This window comes from Monodelphis domestica, chromosome 2, assembly GCF_027887165.1.
Source record: "Monodelphis domestica isolate mMonDom1 chromosome 2, mMonDom1.pri, whole genome shotgun sequence".
Taxonomy (NCBI): Eukaryota; Metazoa; Chordata; class Mammalia; order Didelphimorphia; family Didelphidae; genus Monodelphis; species Monodelphis domestica.
Genome location: NC_077228.1, coordinates 10130133 through 10141298, shown reverse-complemented (window position 1 = coordinate 10141298; position 11166 = coordinate 10130133). Strand labels below are relative to the sequence as shown.

Sequence of the window (11166 nt, the reverse complement as noted above, 5' to 3'; positions counted from 1 at the left end):
AAAATCAAGCTTTCCCTTTCTGTGACAAACTCTAGAATGACACATGCCCTCAGAAGCCAAGAGGCTCACTTCGCAAGGTAGTAAGAACCTGGGATCAACTAAAGATCTGCCACATTCTCAACTATGGAAGCAAACTGTCCTGTCCAGGTGAAAATCCTTCCATGACTCCCTTCAACACAGATGCTAAAACAACCACATTTCTGTAAAATATCTCTCAAAGTCTCTCTCCACTGCACACAATTCCTCTTAGGATCCCTTCACACCTATAATAATCCCTTTGGAAGTCCAAGAAAAAAAAACAGCTTCTTTTTGATCTTTGTCTGTTTGGGCACCTATATGTATATGTGTATGTATATGTATATGTATATGTATATATATACGTGTGTATGTGTATGTATATGTATATACATATATATATACACACATATTTAAGTCCCACCCATCCCACTCCTAAGTAAAATGTATTGTTTAAATTTTTGTGCCCTCCACTCCTAGCATGTAGTAGGCATGAAACATGTAGGATGGATGCGAAATTGAAATGGATTATATTCCTAGAGGTTCTGGTTCTGTTTAAAAAGCAAGGGAACATTTCTAGTAGAATTTTGTAGATCTCTGGAGTAGGGGTAGAATGTTTCAGGTGCAGAAATTCTCAAAGACCATCTACTCAGTTTTTTATTTATTTATGTATTTCTTTGTTTATTAAACCCTTACCTTCTGTCACAGAATCAATGCTGTATATTAACTTCAAGGCAGAAGAGCAGAAAGGGCCAGGCAATAGGGGGTAAGTGACTTGCCCAGGGTCACCCAGCTAGGAAGTGTTTGAATCCAGATTTGAACCCAGGATCTCCTGTCTCCAGACTTGGCACTCAATCCACAGAGCCATCTAACTGTTCTAGCCTTTCATCATTTTGAACAAAGCTACCATGTGTTGTCACACACACACACACACACACACACACACACACACACACATACAAACACACCAATCTTCTCTGGGCACTTAGTTCCTTCAACTAAGCCTCATATGGTATGAACACAAGGTCTCCTTTCTTACTAATACTTCTCCTCTGGACATTCTTTAGCTTTCCAGTGTCCTGTTGTCCTCAGAACCAAACACGATACCTCATCTAAGGGCAGTACACATAGGAGTGACCATCTCCCTATTCTTGGAAGCAATGATTCATCCTTTTTTTAAATAAGTCCAAGATTTCATTAGCTTTTTTTCTGCCATATCAATACCATTGACTTAAACTGAGCTTGCAACCCACTGAAATTCCCAAGCCCTTTTCTGGGCCATTTAAAAATTTTTTTTATTTAATTGATTAATTTAGAGTAGTTTTCCAGGATTACAAAAATCTTCCCCTCCCCCCAAACCCCTCCCATATCCAATGCACAATTCCACTGGGTTGTACATGTGTCATTGATCAAGACATTTCCATATTATTGATATTTCCACTAGGTGATCATTTAGAGTCTACATCCCCAATCCTATCCCCATCGACCCATGTGATCAAGCAGTTGTTTTTCTTTTGTGTTTCTACACCCACAGTTCTTCCTCTGAATGTGGATGGTGTTCTTTCTCATAAGTCCTTCAGAATTGTCCTGGGTCATTGCATTGCCACTGATGGAGAAGTCCATTACATTTGATTGTACCACAGTGTATCTGTCTCTGTGTACAATGTTCTACTGGCTCTGCTTCTCTCACTCTGCATCACTTCCTGGAGGTCATTCCAGTTCACATGGAATTCTTCCAGTTTATTATTCCTTTGAGCACAATAGTATTCCATCACCAACATATACCACAATGTGTTCAGCCATTCCCCAATTGAAGGGCATCCCCTATGTGCTTATTGATAGTTTTGGTTTCTTTATCTGAAAATTGCCTATTCGTGTCCCTTGCCCATTTGTCAATTGGGGAATGGCTTAATTTTTTTGTACATTGATTTAGCTCTTTTATAAATTTGAGTAATTAGACCTTTGTCAGAGGTTTTTGCTATGAAGTTTTTTTTTCCAATTTGTTGCTTCCCTTCTAATTTTAGATGCATTGGTTTTGTTTGTACAAAAACTTTTAAATTTGGTGTAATCTAAATTATTTGTTTTACATTTTGTAATTTTTCTAACTCTTACTTAGTCTTAAAAACTTTCCTTTCCCAAAGATCTGACAAATATACTATTCTGTATTCACCTAATTTACTTATAGTTTCCTTCTTTATATTCAAGTCATTCACCCATTCTAAGTTTATCTTGGTGTAGGGTACACCAAGGGTAACTAAGTTTTCTAATATTTCTTATCTCATTTTTATTTACTTTTTAGTTTCATTTATCTAGATATGATAAAGGAAGGTTCAGGTCTCCCGCTAGTATAGTTTTACTGTCTATCTCCTCCTTGAGCTCCACTAGTTTCTCCTTTAGAAAATTGTATGCTATAGCATTTGGTACATACATGTTGATTACTTATATTTCCTCATTGTCTATACTGCCTTTTATCAAGATGTATTTACCTTCCCAATCTCTTTTGATCAGATCTATTTTTACTTTGGTTTTGTCAGATATCATGATTTCAACTCCTGCCTTCTTTTTCTCAGTTGAGGCCCAATAGATCTTCCTCCAGCCTTTGATCCTTATTCTGTATCTACCTGCCTCATATGTGTTTCTTGTAGACAATATATGGTAGGATTTTGGTTTCTAATTCAATCTGCTATTTGCTTTTGTTTTACGGATGAGTTCATTCTATTCACATTCAGAGTTATGATAACCACCTCTGTATTCCCCAACATTTTGATATCCTCTCCTAGTTCTGCCCTTTCTTCTTTTGCTATGTCTTTTTAGACCAGTGGTTTGCTTTTAGTCAATCCCCCTAATCCCCACCCTTATTATAGTTCCCTTTCTGCTCCTTCCCTTTTTATTCCCTTCTTATTTTTAGTGTCTATTAAGTTCCCTCCCCTACCCCTCTTTCCCTCCTTTTTTGTACTCCCCACCCCACTCCCCCCTTTAGTTTTTCCCTTCTCACTTTCCCTGTAGGGTAAGATAGAATTCTATACCCAATGTATCTAGATGCTCTTCACTCTCAGAATTGATTTCACTGAGAGTAATATTTAAGTATTTCCTATTAGCACTCTCTTCCTCTCCTTCTTATAATAGTATTCTTCCCCTCTCCTTCCCATGCACCTCTTTCTGTGATATCTATTATCCTATTTATCATAGGACCCTGAGAAAGTCATTGCCTCTCAGTAGGCAATCCTCCAAGACTCTGTTGTAGGAAAAGAGCTGTTCATCTTTTGGGAGAAGGAATTTCCTTAAATTCCCTCCATTGATGAAATCACAGGTCCAGGTTCCATCCCTGGAGAATTGAGGAATCCTCCTCAGCTTCTGGATTTGGCTGATCTACGTAGATTTTAGAACACCAGCTCCAAAGGGCCTCCCCTTCCATTTCCCTGCCCCAACCCCAGCCTGTGCCTTGCCTCTACATATAGATGCAGCTACCTCTGAGAAGACTCTCCACCAATCCCCACTTGTTTAGGGATGCCACAGCAAGGAAAGATGACCTCCAAGCATATGGGAAATTGATGTCCATGGATTTACCCCAGTGAGTGATGCTCTCTTGGCCATGGACAACCCAGGAGATGGAAGTCTCAAAGACGTTTTCCTCACCCATGCCCACTATGGTATATACTTCTACAATTATAGCTTTTGGAAGAATGCTAGAGATGTAAGGAGAAGGACCAGCATGATATCTTTTAGTCTAGAAAATGATCAAAATTACTGAGAAATTTAAAGATCAGAATGGTCATGTCCATAAAGTCACAACAAATAAACTTCTCCAGGCAAGAAGGGATTGGATGAATCAAACTTTTATTTATTTATCAGAAAAAGTCATGGAAAAGCCTGACTTTTAACATAACACAACAGAAAACTCCATCATCACCTGCATTGTTAAGAGATTGTTTAATATGCCTCATGCTACCAAAAACTCAAAAGCTGCTTTTTTGTGACTTCTCTCCTAGTTTAAAAGATGGCTCCAAAAGAATGTAGTGACACTAATAATGATTTGGGGTTGAAATAACAGAGCAAAATGAGAAATAGCAACCGCTCTCTGCCGACACTACGTCTATGCTTAATGGACCCCAACATTTCCCTGGGAATTTGCTAAGGCACTGGTGTCCCGACTTCCCATCTCCACTAGGTAAATTGCTGTATGGCTGAAAACAATGTCCGAGGATCACATCGATGTCAGGAGTTTGGTAAAATCAAAAGTTTCCACGACAACAACAATGCTTTTAGAGAAGCTGCCATGAATGTTGCTACACCAAACACCAGCTCTAGTTGGCAAGCTGTGGTTCCTGCTTCTGGTTGCCCAGGCTTGCTTGGGGGCTCTTACTATAGACCACGATGATCAGGGCCTTCTAGAGGTAACCCAGTGAGGTCCTAATCTGGCCACAATTATTCCTGGAAAGTTGTGCCAATGCGAGGTCAGCTTTCAAAAAGGGAAACCTTGGCCAGCCATGGTTTGGACAAGGGATGCCCACGTGGTCTCCTCTGAAACTCTCAGCATTCACAGGGGTTTTCCAGATCAATAGTAGATGTATTATATTTATTCTGGATCTGCTTCTCAGCCTGGACTTTCAAGAGGAGCACCAGCCCTAGGGCATGCTGGTAGAGGGATGCTCAGAAACCCGATCTGTGCCAGATGGGTCACGACGTGGGTCTCAGAGGCTGCTGAGCCCAGAATCAGCTTGTCTGAAATTTTCTGGAATAGCTTCTCTTAAGTAATAAGTGCAGCCTATAAGAAATCACTGTCACGTAATAGAAACTAGAGATACACTCCAAAACTATTCAAGGAGAAAACTCCTCTAGGAAATAAGGGAATCAGGTATCCTATCTATGTTTAAAGAATCAGAAAGAAACTTTAGAAAAATTATCAGTTTCTTAAATACAAGACAAAGCAAACTTTGGAATCTAATAATAATTATCAAGTTATGTCATTACAGCTGGAATACATTTTCTTATAATTTGGGTTGGGTTAACACCAGTTAAATGATAGGCAAATCCACTGCCATCTTCTGGCACATTCCACCAGAAAGCTGGAGAACTTCCGACAAGGGTTTTATTAAATCAGTTTAAATAACACATAAAATGTACCAAAAATCTTTCATTTGATTTATGTTCAAATTAATTATAAGGTAAAAATACAGATATTATGCCTGAGCCAAAATCACAGAGTCTCTCTAAAGTACAGAAAATAGTGGCTATTTGATATAAAAATCCAGTCCATTTTCTTTTTTATAAAAATATAATCTTCAACAAATTATATACTGTATGCCTCAGGTCCAAGTAAAGTGTCAATGGCATCTGCCTAGAAAGTGAAAACAAAATACACAATGACGGTGTTAGAAAAAGCCAAGTGAAGTTGTTTTTAAAACATCACTCACTAATGATAGGATACACACACACACACACACACACACACACACACATCAACCAATGAGAATGGAAAATGTCATATTCTATTATAAACTTATTCTTTCCCATAAATGTTCCTTTAGTTTTGCAAGTATTTCTTTACATATGAAATTTGGTATTGATGCCCCTGAGTAAATCATAAATTTCTCTAGGCTTCAATTTCTTCATTTATAAAATGGAGGCAGGGGAATGGAGAAGAGAAGAGTAAAACAATTAGATTTATTTATACAATAAGATCCTTTCCAGCTCCAAAACCATGATTCTACTTAATGGCAAGAATTTACTGTAGGGTGCTAAAATTCTCAGACAAATTCCATAACTTGATACAAGTTGAATTATGTTAAATATTATTGACAGATTTCCCCCACACAACTACCACTACTTTTTCCCTCTCCCAGTGTCTATATGAACTTTTATATGAATATACTGCATAAGAAAATAAGCTTCTTGAAGGCAGCGGATGTTTCATTTCTGCCTTTTTATCCCTAGGGCTGCTGAACAGTGCCTAGCACGAGTGTAGTAACCATTTAATAAATGCTTAACTGAAAACAAAATGAATGCTATTATTTTACCAGGAGCAGCTAAGTGGCACAATTGGGGACAGCAACTAGCCTGGAGTCAGGAAGATGTATTTTACTGAGTTCAAATCTGACTCGAGACATTTACTAGTCTAGGCAAATCACTGTTTACCTCAGTTTCCTCAATGTGTAAAATAAGCTGAAGAAAGAAATATCAAATGACTCCCATTGGTTTGCCAAGAAAACCTCAACTGGGGTCATAAAGAGCCAATCACAACTGAAATGGCTAAACCACAAAGTACTATGATCAAGTATGAATACTCAAACTTTTATTAATCAGAAAGAGTCATGGAAAAGTCTGACTTTTAACATAATGCAGCAGAAAACTCCATCATCACCTCCATTGTTAAGAGATTTTTTTTAAATGCCTCCTCCTCCTAAAAGCTCAAAAACTGCTTTTTTGTGACTTCTCTGCTATAAATATAAGTAAAATCAATAAAAGTGAGTCAATAAAAATTCTTTTTTATACTGGATAAGCACAAGGAGCTAATACTGCATTCCTCAGATTAAGTTCTAGTATTAAAGTCTGCCATCAAGTCCCAGGAGAGATTTTCGATACTGATCTATTTGTGCCGTATCTCTCATCCAACTTTACACAGTCCTCTGGAGCAGGATATCCCATTTTTAAAGGGTTCATGTCATATATGGGCCCTCTTATGTATGTCCATTCCCGTGTATTACTTAAAACGTGCTTTTAAGGAAAAAAAAGTTTGTGCATTATAATATCGTATACACTAAAAATAAAAGGATTTTTATTTTGGTTTGTCTTACACATGGCTTTAGTATGAAATATAAAAATCGAAGCACCCAAAAAACCATGAAACCACGTGGAAAATGGTTTTGCCCCACGTGTCCCAAGTGATCATATTGTATCATTAATTGAGGGACATTATTTACCTCTGAAATCTTGGCATGGGACTTTTTTAAATTGGGGGGGGGTTTATTTAATTAATACATTTCGTTGGGGGGACTCCAAAAGTCTCTCACAAGAGCACGTTGTTGTTCGGGCTGTCTAACTATTTGTCGGGTCATTGGGCAAAGATGGAGGCCCCGCTGGCCATGTCCCTCTCCGTTTATTTTACAGAGGAGGAAACGGAGGCACACAGGGCACAGTGGCCGACTTGCCGGGGCAGACAGGATGGGAGGCCAAGGGGAGTCAAGCCTGGGTCACTCCGGGTCCAGCACTCTCGGCCCTGGGCCATCTGGCAGAGCAGGACAAGCTAACAGAAGAGGAATCCCTCCCCCCAAGCTGGGCAGCGGAAACGGGAAAGCTGGAGGGACAACTGTCCGCCCTGACGAGGTATTCTCTGGGCAGCCTCTGAACACGAGCGCCTCTCGGGAAGGAGCGTTTCATCAAGGGATGCCCAACGGGAAAAGGAAGAGGGGAAGGACGTCGGTGGAGATGTGCAGCCTTCCGCTGAGCCTGGGGGCCGAGTTACATCTATTTTCCGCCTCTGAGCCTACCCGGCCAGACTCCCCGTGCACCGGCATGTCCTTCAGTTCGTAGACGGTGACTTGTCCTTCGCTGTCTCCAATCAGAATGCAGTCGGTGTGTTTAGCGAAGAGGACCGTCGTGATTTTCACTCCGGGGTAAGCGTTATTCACGATGATCGGGTCCAAACTGCAACGAGAAAACACCTGCGTTACTGAATTCCCCCAGCAACATGCTGTCCTTACACGGTGCGCTGCTTTCTTTGGGCCACCCCCCACCCCAGCGCCATCTTTGGCCACGCCCATCCATTAAGCCTTGTCTCTGAGGTTCCTGTTTGGAGATGGAGTCTTCCTCGCCCGTTCTTCATCATTAAGGCTTAATACACGTTCACGTTAAAATTCATCTTCCATTTCTCAGCGGACGGGCTGCGTTTCCTCCTACAAAATGCTAAGATCCTTCAAGGCAGGGAGTGTGCGTTCTCCAAGCAGCCCTGACAGCTTCCTGCACAGATTTGGGGGGAATAAAAGGAACTTTCATGAAAATAGATATTGCTTAGAATGGACCGCTAAGAATAAGGCTCTTTTCCGTAATTCTGGTATCCACGTCAAAGACCCCAAAGTGGGATAGAATCTGGGCTTGTGGCCCTGTCAGGACGTCTGCCATCCTGGCACACTCCGGTGTCTGCCCTTCCTCATCTTGAGTCCATCTCAATGCTCCAAAATAAAACAAATGTCCATTTTCTCAGGCACGTTGTGGTGTTGGACTCTCCGTGGCCCCGTGGACCACAGCACTGCAGAGCCTTCGGTCCTCCACTCTCTTCCAGAGCCTGTCCACGCTCCCCTCCGCTGCTCCCCTGGCAGTGTCCATCCATCTCCACGGGGTCATGCCCTTCTCCCTTTGCCTCCCACCTTTCCCAATGAAATGTCTTCTCATGAGGTGGCCAAAGGGTTTAAGCTTCAGCTTTTGGATCTGACCTTCCTGTGAAAACGCTGAATGGATCTCTTTAGGTGTTGACTGATTGGATCTCGTGGCTGGGGCCTCTGGGACCCTCAGAATCTCCAGAACCACCACCCAAGGGTCAGTTCTTTTATTTTTTAACTTTTTTTTTTATCACTTACACATAATAACAAATTCCCACGGAAGCTTTCCTGAGTTATAGGACTGAACTTGCATCCCTCCCTCCTTTCCCCTTCCCGAGCTGACGGCAATTTGATCAGGGTTATACAGGCAAAACATTTCCATTTTTGTGAGTAATCTTATTAAAGCTAAACCTCTAAACATAAACCCAAATAAACAAATGAAAAATGGTCTGCTTCCATCTCCATTCTGACTCCACCAGTTCCTTCCCCGGAGGTGGAGAGCATTCTTGGCTGGAAGTTCCTCAGGATTGTCCCGAATCAGGGTATTGGAAAGAGTCGATCCTGCAGTGGTCCGTTTACAGCCGGACTCTCACAGCCAAACCCAAGGACCTTTCCTGGCAAGGGGACATCTCTGCTTTTTAGCATGAGGTCCAGATTTGCCATCACTTTTCTTCCAAGCAGCAAACATCATTTGTTTCATGACTGTCGTCACCTTCTACAATGATCTCTGAGCAACGGAATTATAAAATCTGACACCGCTTCCATTTCTCTCTCCATCTGCCAGGAAGTTATGGGCCCAGTTGCCAAGATCTTAGTTTTTAGATGTGTCCATATGATAGGAAAATCACTTTTCACATATCAAAATCAACACTTATAAAAATCCCCATATTTTCCCCTTCAGTGTCTCTTCCCTATTAGCTCAGTCATTATGTTCCAGCACTTCACAATTACCACAGACTTCTTTTTCAGATTCTGATGCGAATTAAAAGCAGGACTTTTTTTTTTTTAAGCAGGGAAGCTTATCTATTTCCTTTAACCCTTTCTTTTAAAAATTTCTTTTTTGTATTATGGACTTGATAGACATCAACCAACAAGAACATTCTCATTTACAAACAAGGCCAGAAAACTAGGATTGTATATGAAGCCACAAGTCTCTGTTGTACATACACAGTTGGATTTTTTAAGTCCACATTAGTATGGTTAGCACGAATCATGAGTAAAAAAACTTAAAATAAATTTGGAAACCTCTTGTTAATAACTTGTTCTAGCTTGTTACAAAATTAACAAAATCCCTGCATATTAAGATAAAGATCATTCTATTTTATTTAGAATTTAACTCATTTAATTAAAATTTCATTTAAAATCAAATTTAATTAGAATTAAATTCTACTAAATATTGCTTATTAAAGACCTATGCATAGCTTATCTAATTATAACTTTGATGCAATTACTTAAATCCACAACTACTACCTTATCTGGTAGTATTTTCAATATCCTCTAAAAGGGACTTCTGGCATTTCAATTGATTATTCATTTGACTATCTGCTGCTGCCTTTGCTCAAATCACTTTCTAATTATAATTTTTTCTCACTCCTGTTGGAATACATCCTTCAAAAGTTTCATATTTATCCTTATCCCAATATGATATGACTAAGAAGTCCCTACCTTCATTAATTCATTGCTGGTGGAGTTGTGAACTGATCCAGCCATTCTGGAGGGCAATTTGGAATTATGCCCAAAGGGTGATAAAAGACTGTCTGCCCTTTGATCCAGCCACAGCCCTGCTGGGTTTGTACCCCAAAGAGATAATAAGGAAAAAGACTTGTACAAGAATATTCATAGCTGCGCTCTTTGTGGTGGCCAAAAATTGGAAAATGGGGAGATGCCCTTCAATTGGGGAATGGCTGAACAAATTGTGGTATATGTTGGTGATGGAATACTATTGTGCTCAAAGGAATAATAAAGTGGAGGAATTCCATGGAGACGGGAACGACCTCCAGGAAGTGATGCAGAGCGAGAGGAGCAGAACCAGGAGAACATTGTACACAGAGACTGATACACTGTGGCACAATTGAAGGTGATGGACTTCTCCACTAGGGACAATGCAATGTCCCTGACCAATCTGCAGGGATCTAGGAGAAAAAACACTATTCATAAGCAGAGGATAAACTGTGGGAGTAGAAACACCGAGGAAAAGCAACTGCCTGACTACAGCGGTTGAGGGGACATGACAGAGGAGAGACTCTAAATGAACACTCTAATGCAAATATTAACAACATGGCAATGGGTTCAAATCAAGACATATGTGATACCCAGTGGAATCACGCGTCGGCTACTGGGGGTGAGGGGGGGAGGAAAAGAAAATGATCTTTGTCTTTAATGAATAATGCTTGGAAACGATCAAATAAAATATTATAAAATTAAAAAAAAAAGAAGTCCCTACCTTATCCTAATACTAGATTGATCGATTGATCGATCTATCAATCTATCGATCTATCTATCTATCTACTTGTCTGTCTGTCCATCCATCCATTACTCTATATACCTATCCATCCATCTATGTACATATCCAGCCATCATCTCTCTCCCCCCTCTCTCTCTTCCTCTCCCCACCCTCTCTCCCTCTCTCTCTCCTTCTACCCTCTTATCCTCTCCCCCTCTCTTTCCCTTCCTCTCCCTCTCTCTCCTCTTTCCCTCTGTGTCTGTGTGTGTCTCTCTCTGTCTCTCTTTCTCTCCTCTCTCTGTCTCTCTCTCTCTGTCTCTCTCTCTCCTCTCTGTCTGTGTCTCTCTCTGTGTGTATGTGTGTGTCTCTCTCTGTCTCTTTTTGTCTCTCTCT

The 11166-nt window shown here is 40.5% G+C and overlaps 1 protein-coding gene across 3 annotated transcripts in view; it reads right to left on the bottom strand.

Annotated features, from left to right (window-relative positions):
* Positions 1–3837: 3837 nt before the first annotated feature.
* Positions 3838–11166, bottom strand: part of DNAI4 (dynein axonemal intermediate chain 4) — a 48567-nt gene continuing 41238 nt past the window's right edge. For 2 of the 3 annotated variants that reach the window (XM_056814984.1, XM_056814986.1), the window contains 2 exons: positions 7503–7659; positions 3838–5353 (listed from right to left, as the gene is read on the bottom strand). In XM_056814984.1, the coding sequence (XP_056670962.1) occupies positions 5306–5353; positions 7503–7659 (205 nt within the window). In that variant the 3' untranslated portion in view covers positions 3838–5305. Of the gene's footprint in view, positions 5354–7502; positions 7660–11166 lie in introns of those variants that run through there. The other variant, XM_056814985.1, reaches the window with a different exon arrangement.